This window comes from Globicephala melas, chromosome 15 (assembly GCF_963455315.2).
Source record: "Globicephala melas chromosome 15, mGloMel1.2, whole genome shotgun sequence".
Classification (NCBI taxonomy): Eukaryota; Metazoa; Chordata; class Mammalia; order Artiodactyla; family Delphinidae; genus Globicephala; species Globicephala melas.
In genome coordinates, this window is record NC_083328.1 from 22215245 (window position 1) to 22228542 (window position 13298).

At 44.8% G+C, this 13298-nt stretch overlaps 1 protein-coding gene across 1 annotated transcript in view; it reads right to left on the reverse strand.

The window, feature by feature from the left end:
• Nucleotides 1–13172: 13172 nt before the first annotated feature.
• LOC132593470 (acyl-coenzyme A synthetase ACSM1, mitochondrial-like) overlaps nucleotides 13173–13298 on the reverse strand; it is a 43761-nt gene continuing 43635 nt past the window's right edge. Inside the window, exon 13 of the mRNA XM_060284753.1 lies at nucleotides 13173–13259. Within this exon, the coding sequence (XP_060140736.1) occupies nucleotides 13173–13259 (87 nt within the window). The remainder of the gene's footprint in view (nucleotides 13260–13298) is intronic.

The window sequence follows — 13298 nt, forward strand, 5'->3', positions numbered from 1 at the left end:
ATTTTTTACAGATCTTTTCCTGTAATTGATATCTAGTCTCATAGCGTTGTGGTCAGAAAAGATACTTGATACAATTTCAATTTTCTTAAATTTACCAAGGCTTGATTTGTGACCCAAGATATGATCTATCCTGGAGAATGTTCCATGAGCACTAGAGAAAAATGTGTATTCTGTTGTTTTTGGATGGAATGTCCTATAAATATCAATGAAGTCCATCTTGTTTAATGTATCATTTAAAGCTTGTGTTTCCTTATTTATTTTCATTTTGGATGATCTGTCCATTGGTGAAAGTGGGGTGTTAAAGTCCCCTACTATGAATGTGTTACTGTCAATTTTTCCTTTTATGGCTGTTAGTATTTGCCTTATGTATTGAGGTGCTCCTATGTTGGGTGCATAAATATTTACAATTGTTATATCTTCTTGGATCGATCCCTTGATCATTATGTAGTGTCCTTCTTTGTCTCTTCTAATAGTCTTTATTTTAAAGTCTATTTTGTCTGATACGAGAATTGCTACTCCAGCTTTCTTTTGGTTTCCATTTGCATGGAATATCTTTTTCCATCCCCTTACTTTCAGTCTGTATGTGTCTCTAGGTCTGAAGTGTGTCTCTTGTAGACAGCAAATATATGGGTCATGTTTTTGTATCCATTCAGCCAATCTGTGTCTTTTGATGGGAGCATTTAGTCCATTTACATTTAAGGTAATTATCGATATGTATGTTCCCATTCCCATTTTCTTAATTGTTTTGGGTTCGTTATTGTAGGTCTTTTCCTTCTCTTGTGTTTCTTACCTAGAGAAGTTCCTTTAGCAGTTGTTGTAGAGCTGGTTTGGTGGTGCTGAACTCTCTCAGCTTTTGCTTGTTTGTAAAGGTTTTAATTTCTCCATCAAATCTGAATGAGATCCTTGCTGGGTAGAGTAATCTTGGTTGCAAGTTTTTCTCCTTCATCACTTTAAATATGTCCTGCCAGTCCCTTCTGGCTTGCAGAGTTTCTGCTGAAAGATCAGCTGTTAACCTTATGGGGATTCCATTGTGTGTTATTTGTTGTTTTTCCCTTGCTGCTTTTAATATTTTTTCTTTGTATTTAATTTTTGACAGTTTGATTAATATGTGTCTTGGCGTATTTCTCCTTGGATTTATCCTGTATGGGACTCTCTGTGCTTCCTGGACTTGATTAACTATTTCCTTCCCCATATTAGGGAAGTTTTCAACTACAATCTCTTCAAATATTTTCTCCGTCCCTTTCTTTTTCTCTTCTTCTTCTGGAACCCCTGTAATTCGAATGTTGGCACGTTTAATGTTGTCCCAGAGGTCTCTGAGACTGTCCTCAGTTCTTTTCATTCTTTTTTCTTTATTCTGCTCTGCAGTAGTTATTTCCACTATTTTATCTTCCAGGTCACTTATCCGTTCTTCTGCCTCAGTTATTCTGGTATTGATCCCATCTAGAGTATTTTTCATTTCATTTATTGTGTTGTTCATCATTGTTTCATCTTTAGTTCTTCTAAGTCCTTGTTAAATGTTTCTTGCATTTTGTCTATTCTATTTCCAAGATTTGGGATCATCTTTACTATCATTATTCTGAATTCTTTTTCAGGTAGAGTGTCTATTTCCTCTTCCTTTGTTAGGTCTGGTGGGTTTTTATCTTGCTCCTTCACCTGCTGTGTGTTTCTCTGTCTTCTCATTTTGCTTATCTTACTGTGTTTGGGGTCTCCTTTTTGCAGGCTGCAGGTTCGTAGTTCCCGTTGTGTTTGGTGTCTGTCCCCAGTGGCTAGGGTTGGTTCATGGGTTCTGCAGGCTTCTTGGTGGAGGGGACTAGTGCCTGTGTTCTGGTGGATGAGGCAGGATCTTGTCTTTCTGGTGGGCAGGTCCACGTCTGGTGGTGTGTTTTGGGGTGTCTGTGGACTTATTATGATTTTAGGCAGCCTCTCTGCTAATGGGTGGGGTTGTGTTCCTGTCTTGTTAGCTGTTTGGCATAGGATGTCCAGCACTGTAGCTTGCTGGTCGTTGAGTGAAGCTGGGTGCTGGTGTTGAGATGGAGATCTCTGGGAGATTTTCGCCGTTTGATATTATGTGGAGCTGGGAAGTCTCTTGTGGACCAGTGTCCTGAAGTTGGCTCTCTCACCTCAGAGGCACAGCACTGACTCCTGGCTGCAGCACCAAGAACCTTTCATCCACACGGCTCCTTAATTTGGGATGATTCGTTGTCTATTCATGTATTCCACAGATGCAGGGTACATCAAGTTGATTGTGGGGCTTTAATCCGCTGCTTCTGAGGCTGCTGGGAGAGATTTCCCTTTCTCTTCTTTGTTCTCACAGCTCCCAGGGGCTCAGGTTTGGATTTGGCCCCGCCTCTGCGTGTAGGTCGCGGGAGGGCGTCTGTTTTTCGCTCAGACAGGACGGGGTTAAAGGAGCCGCTGATGCGGGGACTCTGGCTCACTCAGGCTGAGGGGAGGGAGGGGCACGGAGGGCGGGGCAGGCCTGCGGCGGCAGAGGCCGGAGTGACGTTGCACCAGCCTGAGGCGCGCCGCGTGACGTTGCGCCAGCCTGAGGCGCGCTGCGTGACGTTGCACCAGCCTAAGGCGCGCCGTGCGCTCTCCCGGGGGAGTGGTCCCTGGCTCACGGGATCCTGGCAGTGGCGGGCTGCACAGGCTCACCGGAAGCGGGGTGTGGAGAGTGACCTGTGCTCGCACACAGGCTTCCTGGTGGCGGCAGCAGCGGCCTTAGCGTCTCATGCCCGTCTCTGGGGCTGCGCTTTTAGCCGCGGCTCGCGCCTGTCTCTGGAGCTCCTTTAAGCAGCGCTCTTAATCCCCTCTCCTCGCGCACCAGGAAACAAAGAGGTAAGAAAAAGTCTCTTGCCTCTTCGGCAGGTCTAGACTTTTCCCCGGACTCCCTCCCGGCTAGCCGTGGCGCACTAACCCCCTGCAGGCTGTGTTCACGCCGCCAACCCCAGTCCTCTCCGTGCGCTCCGACCGAAGCCCGAGCCTCAGCTCCCAGCCCCGCCCGCCCCGGCAGGTGAGCAGACAAGCTTCTCAGGCTGGTGAGTGCCGGTCGGCCCCGATCCTCTGCGCGGGAATCTCTCCGCTTTGTCCCCTGCACCCCTGTTGCTGTGCTCTCCTCTGTGGCTCCGAAGCTTTCCCCCTGCGCCACCCGCAGTGTCCGCCCGCGAAGGGGCTTCCTAGTGTGTGGACACCTTTCCTCCTTCACAGCTCTCTCCCACTGGTGCAGGTCCCGTCTCTATCCTTTTGTCTCTGTTTATTCTTTTTTCTTTTGCCCTGCCCAGGTACGTGGGTTTTTTTTTTTTGCCATTTGGGAGGTCTGAGGTCTTCTGCCAGCATTCAGTATGTGTTCTGTAGGAGCTGTTCCACGTGTAGATGTATTTCTGGTGTATCTGTGGGGAGGAAGGTGATCTCCGCATCTTACTCTTCCGCCATCTTCCTGGAAGCCTCTCGGGAAAGTTTTGTTTATATTCCATCAAGAACACCCACTTTTTTTTTTTTTTTTTGTGGCGGTACGCGGGCCTCTCACTGTTGTGGCCTCTCCCGTTGCGGAGCGCAGGCTCCAGACACGCAGGCTCAGAGGCCATGGCTCACGGGCCCAGCCGCTCCGTGGCATGTGGGATCTTCCTGGCCTGGGGCACGAACCCCCGTCCCCTGCATCGGCAGGCGGACTCCCAACCACTACGCCACCAGGGAAGCCCAAGAGCACCCACTTTTGAGCTGTTTGACATGAACTATTTTCCACCTTTGCTTTCCCCTTGTCATCCAGTCATCTCTTCCATTATGCAGTGAGCAAGATATTTGTTGAAGCTACGAAATATTTGTGCCTTAGTGTCTTTCTTTGTTCTGCATTTCTTTATGGGCTTGATATTTTTCCTGGGCCCAACCTGGATCACCTACTATCACATGAAACTTAGGGGTCACCGTGGGATATGTTTGGTTGATGTTACACCTTTTGAGCGTATCACCCAGTGTTTCCATTGAAATCTCAGTGCAGTTGTTGTTTCTATCCTATGTGCAGATATTGGAAAAAGAAAAATCTACAGAGGACTTGAAAGGTGCTATTTCAATGAACACCTCAGGAATTTTGGAGGTAAGCTACCTATATTTGCTGCAGGATTTCCATTGTACACATTAGCTTTTGCAAGGAACAACTTTTTCATGTCTTAGGAGGTTAAAATGATGATATCTACTTGGCATTTTTTTTCTTGGGAATTAAGTCATCAATGAGAATGTTTTGCTTTAGGTTGAAATTGCCCTCAATGAAGCTTGTGTCAATCATGCAGAAGTGAAACCTGAAGAACCGCATGAACAGGAGAATGTTCAGCTCAACATCAGGAAGGAACAGGTAACAAGTTTTACTCCCATAGACTGTTTAAATCAGAGAACTGAAAATCATTACTTCCTTTTCAATTTTTAAAAAACTTTTATTCTATATTGGAGTATAGTTGATTTAAAATGTTGTGTTAGTTTCAGGTGTACAGCAAAGTGATTCAGTTATACATATACATATATCTATTCTTTTTCAGATTCTTTTCCCATATAGGTTATTACAGAATACTGAGTAGATTTCCCCGTGCTATACAGTAGGTCCTTGTTGATTATTTATTTTATATATAGTAGTGTGTATATATTTAACCCCAAACTCCTAATTTAGCCCTCCCCACCCCTCACCTTTCTCCTTTGGTAATCATAAGTTTGTCTTCTATGTCTGTGATTCTCTTTTTGGTTTATAGATAAGTTCATATGTATCATTCTTTTAGGTTCAACATGTAAGCAATATCATATGATATTTGTCTTTCTCTGTCTGACTTACTTCACTTAGTACAATAATCTTTAGGTCCATCCATGTGGCTGAAAATGGCATTATTTAATTCTTTTTTATGGTTGAGTAATATTCCATTGTATACGTGTATCACCTCTTCTTTATCCATTCATCTGTCAGTGGGCATTTAGGTTGCTTCCTTGTCCTGGCTATTGTAAATAGTGCTGCAATGAACATTGGGGTGCATGTATCTTTTCAAATTACGGTTCTCTCTGGAGGGGATTGCTGGATCATATGGTAGCTCTATTTTTAGTTTTTTAAGGAACCTCCATACTGTTCTCCACAGTGCCTGTACCAGTTTACATCCCCACCAACAGGGTAGGTTCCCTTTCTTCCACACCCTCTCTCCAGCATTTATTGTTTGTAGATTTTTTGATGATGGCCATTCTGACCGGTGTGAGGTGATACCTCATTGTAGATTTTATCTGCATTTCTCTAAGAATTAGCAACATTGAGCATCTTTTCATGTGCTTTTTGGCCATCTGTATGTCTTCTTTGGAGAAATGTCTATTTAGCTCTTCCTCCATTTTTTTGATTGGGTTTTTTTTTTGATATTGAGTTGTATGAGCTGTTTATATATTTTGGAGATTAATCCATTGTTGGTTGCATTGTTTGCAAATATTTTCTCCCATTATGTAGGTTGTCTTTTCATTTTGTTTATGGTTTCCTTTGCTGTGCAAAAGCTTTTAAGTTTAGTTAGGTCTGAATTGTTTATTTTTGTTTTTATTTTCATTACTCTAGGAGGTGGATTGAAAAAGATATTGCTGTGATTTATGTCAAAGAGTGTTCTGCCTATGTTTTCCTCTAAGAGTTTGTAGCATCTGGTCTTACATTTAGGTCTTTAATCCATTTTGAGTTTATTTTTGTGTATGGTGTTAGAGAACGTTCTAATTTCATTCTTTTACATTTAGCTGTCCAGTTTTCCCAGCCCTACTTATTGATGAGGCTGTCTTTTCTCCATTTTATACTCTTGTCTCCTTTGTCATAGATTAGTTGACCATAAGTGTGTGGGTTTAATCTCTGGATTTTCTATCCTGTTCCATGGATCTATATTTCTATTTTTGTGCCAGTACCATACTCTTTTGATGATTGCAGATTTGTAGTACAGTCTGAAGTCAGGGAGCCTGATTCCTCCAGCTCCGTTTTTCTTTCTCAAGATTGCATTGGTTATTCAGAGTCTTTTGTGTTTCCATACAAATTGTAAAATTTTTTTCTACTTCTGTGAAAAATGCCATTGGTAATTTGATATATATTGCATTGAATCTGTAGATTTCCTTGGGTAGTATGGTCATTTTGACAACATTGATTCTTCCAGTCCTAGAACATGGTATATCTTTCCATCTGTTCATGTCATCTTCAATTTCTTTCATCAGCATCTTTTAGTTTTTGGAGTGCAGTTGTTTTGCCTCCTTAGGTAGGCTTATTGCTAGGTATTTGATTCTTTCTGATGTGATTGTAAATGGGATTGTTTCCTTAATTTCTCTTTCTGATCTTTCATTTTTCAGTGTATAGAAATGCAACAGATTTCTGCGTATTAATTTTGTATCTTGCAACTTTACCAAATTCATTGATGAGCTCTAGTAGTTTTCTGGTGGTATCTTTAGGATTTTCTATATATAGTATCATGTCATCTGCAGACAGTGACAATTTTACTTCTTCCTTTCCAATTTGGATTCCATTTATTTCTTTTTCTTCTCTGATTGCTGTGGCTAGGACTTCCAAAACTATGTTGAGTAAAAGTGGCGAGAGTGGACGTCCTTGTCTTGTTCCTGACCTTAGAGGAAATGCTTTCAGCTTTTCACCATTGAGTATGATGTTAGCTGTGGGTTTGTCATGTATGGTCTTTTTTATGTTGAGGTAGGTTCCCTCTATGCCTGCTTTCTGGAGAGTTGGTATCATAAATGGGTGTTGAAAGCTTTTTCTGAATCTATTGACATGATCATATGATTTTTATTCTTTAATTTGTTAATGTGGTGTATCATTCTGATTGATTTGTGTATACTGAAGAATCTTTACACCCTTGGGATAAATCCCACTTGATCATGGTGTATGACCTTTTTAATGTATTGTTGGATTCTGTTTGCTAGTATTTTGTTCAGGACTTTTGCGTCTATGTTCATCAGTGATATTGGCCTGTAATTTTCTTTTTGTTGTTGTTGTATCTTTCTCTGGTTTTGGTTTCAGGGTGATGGTGAACTGAAACCAAACTGAAACCAAACTGAACTGAATGTGCTTGGGAGTGTTCCTTCATCTGCAAATTTTTGGAATAGTTTCAGAGTGATAGGCATTAACTCTTCTCTAAATGTTTGATAGAATTTGCCTGTGAAGCCATCTGGTTCTGGACTTTTGTTTGTTGGGAGTTTTTTAATCACAGTTTCAATTTCAATACTTGTGATTGCTCTTCATATTTTCTATTTCTTCCTGGTTTAGTCTTGGGAGATTGTACTTAAGAATTTGTCCCTTTCTTCTAGGTTGTCCATTTTATTGCTGTAGAGTTGCTTGTGCAATAGTAGTCTCATGATCTTTTGTATTCTATGGTGTCAGGCATAACTTGTTTTTTTTTCTTTTCATTTCTAACCTTATTGATTTGAGCCCTCTCCCTTTTTTCCTTAATGAATTTGGCCAAAAGTTTATCAATTTTGTTTATCTTTTCAAAGTACCAGCTTTTAGTTTCATAGACCTTTTCTATTGTTTTCTTCGTCTCTATTGCATTCATTTCTGCTCTGATCCTTATGATTTCTTTCCTTCTATTAACATTGGGTTTTGTTTCTTCTCCTTTCTCTAGTTGCTTTAGGCATAAGGTTAGGTTTTTTATTTGAGCTTTTTCTTGTTTCCTGAAGCAAGACTGTATTACAATAAACTTCCTTCTTAGAACTGCTTTTGCTGTGTCCCATAGGTTTTGGATCACCTTGTTTTCATTTTCATTTGTCTCTAGCTATTTTTTTTATTCCATCTTTGATTTATTTAGTGACCCATTGGTTGTTTAGTAGCATATTGTTTAGATTCCACATGCTTGTTTATTCCAGTTTTTTTTTTTTTCTTGTAGTAGATTTCAAATCTCATAGCATTGTGGTCCGAAAAGATGCTTGTTATGATTTCAATGTTCTTAAGTTTACCAAGGCATGCATTATGGCCTGCATGTGATCTATCTTAGAGAATGCTCCATGTGCACCTGAAAAGAATGTGTATTCTGCTGTTTTCAGTTGGAACACTCTGTAAATATTAATTAAGTCCATCTGGGTTAATGTGTCCTTTAAGGCCTGTGTTTCCTTATTGACTTTCTGTCTTGATGATCTGTCCATTGATGTAAGTGGGGTGTTCATGTCCCCCACAATTATTGTGTTACTGTTGATGTCCCTGGTCCATCACAGTGGACACCTGAACACCCTTCCTCTACGTGCTGCCCAATTGTGCACCATCCAACCCCAAGTCCTCTCTGGAACCTTCCCTGACCTTAGGTTTTCTCGTCCTCCTGAACCCAGGTCCCCTGTCCCCCACTTCTGGACGCTTCTTCCTTCCTTTGAGAACTCCCAAGATTTCCCATGGGCAGTGGCTGAAATCGATCTGATGACAGAGATACAAGAATAATCAAATACACAAGCAGAGTGGGAGGTTTTCACACCTCTCCCTCAACAAGTCATACAATGAGCACCACAGAGCATCTGTAAGGTGTAGAAGATCTTACTAGCAAACCATTTTAATCATATAGCTATATCCATATATCCCTCAATATCACATAACAACTGCAGAGGAAACATTAATTTCAGGCACATATAGTATAATTACAAAAATTAACCTTATTTATTTTGGCCACAAAGCAAATTTCAACATATTTCAGAGGAATGAAATCACACAGAGCATGATTTTTGGTAATGCAATTGTGCTAGAAGAGTCCTGATGAAAAGCTAACTAGAATTTCCCATGTTTGGAAATTGAGAAGTACACTTACAAATAAAATATGAGCAAAGAAGAAAACCCGAAGGGAAAGATGTTACAGTTGAACTGCATTACGTGGTCATGATGATATGGTAATAAAATAGGTTTCCTTCTGGCTTGCGAATTCCACTCTGTGTGACCATACAGATGGTACGGGTATGGTCTCAAAATCATCCCTAATTAATGTAGACATTTTAACACCTGAAACAGGGCTAGATACATCACCTGTTAGCATGGGCTTTAGCTTATGAACCTAAACAGGGGGAAAAAAATCCAGTCTGACTCTCATTATTGATTGCCATGGACCTCCAGAAATTGAGAATTTCAATGGAGAAAGTTCACCAGCTTCTCTTCCGGGGGATCTGAGGACAGCACCCAAACAGTTTGGCAGTACCAGGAGTGCTGGGTGGGGAGAGCCAAGCAGGTGGGCTGGGGCCCAGGGACCTGGGTAGCTAGACAAAGCCCACTGGTGATGGTCTGTTCTGGGCCCTGTCCTAAGGTGAACTTCCTAAAGGTGCTTTTATGTGTGATTGACACAGTGGTTTCCCAGCTCATTCAGGCCCAAGACAGCTTTAAAATCATTGCTTTAAACCCCATAGATTTTATTATTATGGAAACTTATTGTAAACAGGAAACATTCTATTACTGCTATAATGGAAAATCAATGTCTTTTACCATAAATACAAAGAAATGATTTTAAAAAAACCAAGCAAAACAAAAACAAAAAACAGGGATAACTAAACAATAGTGTTGAAATCTGTTTAGATGCAGTTGCCTGCCTACAGAGTCCCACGTTTGGGCTGTGTGGTTATAAAGAGACAGACTAGGCACAGAAGGGGTGGAAGTCAGACTAGCCGCGAAGTGAATGGGAGGCAGACGCAGCCTGTAAGGGACTGGGGACTTCCATGAACAGTGCCAGGGTCACCCTGGTTACAGCTCAAGCAGGGATGAGGGAAAGAAGGAGAAGTGAACAGAGTTAAGGGGCCTGGAAAGGGTGAGACCATTCGTGCAGCAGACGAAGCATCCCCAAAGCGGGTTCAGCCTCCCATCCAGGGGAGGAGCCCTCCGTGGCCCCTGAAGGCAGGGCCAGGAGCCTTGGGCTTGAGACCCAGCTGTGCTGCTTACCAGCAGTGTGACCCTGGGTGGGTTTCCTCCCTAAGATGGAAATGCCCAGTCCTGTGTCCAAAGACTGTCATGAGGACAAAGGGAGGCCATGTGCTGAGCGCCTGTGCCCATCAGCTTCTTCATCTCCCAGGGGCGACTGTCCTCCCAGAACTGGCACCTTAGAAGCTGTGAAGGCTTTAAAGGCCCCTCCTGTTAGCAGCCTGTGCTAAGCACTGTACTCTGCAGGCATCTTCTTATGGCCCATACCATCTGTATCCCCATTGCACAGATGGAGAGTCAGGGAGAGGTGTTGTACCCAGGCTGAGAAAAGGGTCAGGGGGACTTGGGTCTGGGTGGGAGTGGGGGGAATGTTGGGAGAGGAAGAAGCTGGAGCTGAGGCCTCCAGAGAGAGAAGGGGCCAGAGAGAATCTTTGCCTTTGCTCAGGGTCAGCCCTGCTCAGAAGATGAAGCAAACCAGGCGACCATGGTCACACCTCACTCCTCCACCTTGGGCTGATGGTCAGTCATTGCTGTGGTGATGATAATATTATCATACAATGGTCCTGATGATGTCTTTACTGTCACTGTTGTTATTGTGGGAGAGGGCACAGCCCACTCGGACACACAGCGCGGGTCCTGGGGAGGCACACTTTTTTCCCTCGCTTGACCTTGCGATCTGCTAGGCCCCATGCAACACCCCCACGTTAAGTGCATGCTGTCATAGCCCAGTCCTTCCCCTGTGCCCTGTCCCCAGAACCACCCTACCCTGGCCATTCTCTGGTGTCTCAGAGCATAAGCACAGCCCTCTGGAAGGCCCTCAATGGGACAGGTGCCTAGCACTGGGTTCGGAGCCAGGAAAACACCCCCTTCCATGAGAGCCTAGGTGGGGTAGGTCATGCTGATCTCGAGGGTGTGGCGGCTTGAAGCAGGATCTCAGTTCCCTGACCGGGAATCAAACCCAGGCTGTGGCGGTGAAAGTGCTGAATCCCAACCACTAGACCACGAGGGCCGGTGGGCTTGAAACAGGACCTCAGTCCTTGTCTTCTTTGAAGAAAGAATTCAGCAAAGAGAAAGAAGGTAGGGAAGCAGATAAAGCGTTTATTAGAAGAAAAGTCCATGCGGAAAGACACACGGATGGGCTCAGAGAGAGAGAGAGTCATGCTTTTGGGGTGGCTTGAATTGCTTATATGGCTGCAGTTCTCCGGGTTCCCTCTAGCCAATCACCTTGATTCATCTTGCTTTGTGCCCATATTTGGTCTGACTCAGGGTCCTACCCAATGGGCACAGGCATCTTTTAGCCAAGATAGATTCCAGCGTGAGAGTCTCTGAGAGGTTGGCAGGACATATTATGGGCTAGCACCCCCTCCATTTTCTGACTCCTGAGGAACCGTTTTGTGCATGTGTAGTCCAGGAGGTCTCCTTGACCTCAAGAATGAAAAATATGGTGGTCTTATCTTTTCAGTTAGGCAGAGCTGAGCTTCTCTCTGCTCCTGCCTTTATCTTTTCCTTGAAATGTCAGCAGGAGACAAGCTCCAGCTGCTGAGCCTGGAGCCCGTCTACCTTCTACCCCAATGCCAGGGTCTGTTCACCCCGACTGCCTGTGGAGGTATCCACTGGAGTGCCAGAACTGTCTGGGAGCATGTGTGTGTGTGACTGTGGTTGTATAAGTCTGCATGTATGAACCTGTGTGTCTGAGTTTCTGTGTCTGTGAGCATCTCGATTGTGAACGTGAATTTCCCACTGCACAGCACTGAGACATTGAGTGTCTCTCTCTTTTTCTCTGTACGCATTTGTGTCTGCACCTTTGTCACTGAATGAATGTACATTGGTTGTGCAAATCCGTGTGTGTGTCTGTGTCTCAGGGCATATGGGTCCGTGGAGTTGTGTCTGTGTTTTATATGTGTGTGACTGTGCTGTGTGTGAAGTTGCTGTCCCTTTGGGTGTTCCTGATTGTATCTGTGTGTTTGTCTTCTTTTTGTGCCTGTGTGTATGTGGCTGTGTTCTGTGTCTGTGTCTCTGCCTACATGTCTGTGTGTGTGTGTGTGTGTGTGTGTGTGCACGCCTCCTTGGGGTGTGTGTGGGTCTGCCCTGGGGGGCTGTCTCACAGGGCCCTGAGTATGTGTACTTGTGTGTGTATGTGTGTGTGTTCCCCCCAGGGTGTCCTTGCCTGCGTTGGTCTGTGTGTGAGCTGTCCATGAGCCCAACACCTGAGTCCCCAGGTGAGGCTGGGGGTGATTCTTTACCTGTGCGTCTCTGTGTTTGTGATGTCTGTATATTACCCTGTGAGTGTGTGTATCTGTGCACCTCAGAAGAGGGCAGCTGCAGAGGGGATCTCCCTCTCGGTGACCGCGCCCCCAGGAATGGGTGAGAAGGAGACAGTGTGCGCTTCTCTCACCCCCAGGCTCAGCCTCTTCTGCCTCTGCTCCTTCCAGCCTCTGGTGGTTCCATCTCAGGCCAGAAGGATGGATGGAGTAAAGGGTTAGTTCACAGGACCACAGGCCAGGGGGGTCAGAGGGCTCTGGATGGCAGAGCGGATTACACAGTATAAGGAGAGGTGTGTGGGGAGGACTCCTGGGTCCCTGGGAAGGGCTGGACGAGTCCTGCAGGGTTCCTGGGCCCCCAGATGGCAGGTGCTCACTCACCTGCACTGGTCCAGGCTGGGACCTGCAAGCAGCAACAGCAGCAGCATTATTGGTGGGACGAGAGGCAGTGGGTCCACTGGAGGGTGCAGGTGAGGGATGGTGTGGCAGGCAAGTGTCGTCACCAGGCTGGGCTGCCCTCCCCTCTTCTCCATTCCCCAGACACCACACTTGCCCTGCCTCCCACCTCACCCCCAGTTGGGTAGAGGCAAGCCAGGCAGGAGCAGACCCCGGGGGCCACATGGACTGTTCCTCCTAGACCTCTATGTCCTGGTCGTCGACTGGGTCACAGAGTCTCTGGAACCAGGAGGGAGAATCAGGCCCTGGGGCAGTCTCTGATGGGGGTTGGGGGAATTACGAGGGACAGCATTTAGCACTGGATCTTTCCCAGAATAAACGCACAACAGACTCACTGTGGATGCTGAGTCAGTATTTAATTTGCTTCAGCCCCATTCTGAGCGCTCAGCTGGGCGATCTGAAAGGAACAGGGAACTTGGAGGAAGGATAGTGATTGATATTAATTTAAACGAACAAAAATGCTGGAATGTTGACACTCCTGGCTCTTTCAGGTCAACTCTCTCAGCGTTCCTCTCCTCACCCTCACCATCGTGAGGAACCTGAGGCCACCAGGCATTTGGCCAACATCACACAGTGGTTTCTGAGTTTACTGCCAATTACATCTGACCAAACTCCTTCTTCCGGAGTTCACTTCTTTTTATCTTGCCAGTGATGGTTTTGGGCAGCTCTGAGACAAACTCCACCTGGTTGAGGATAAAGCAAGCACATTCTGACTAAGTCCC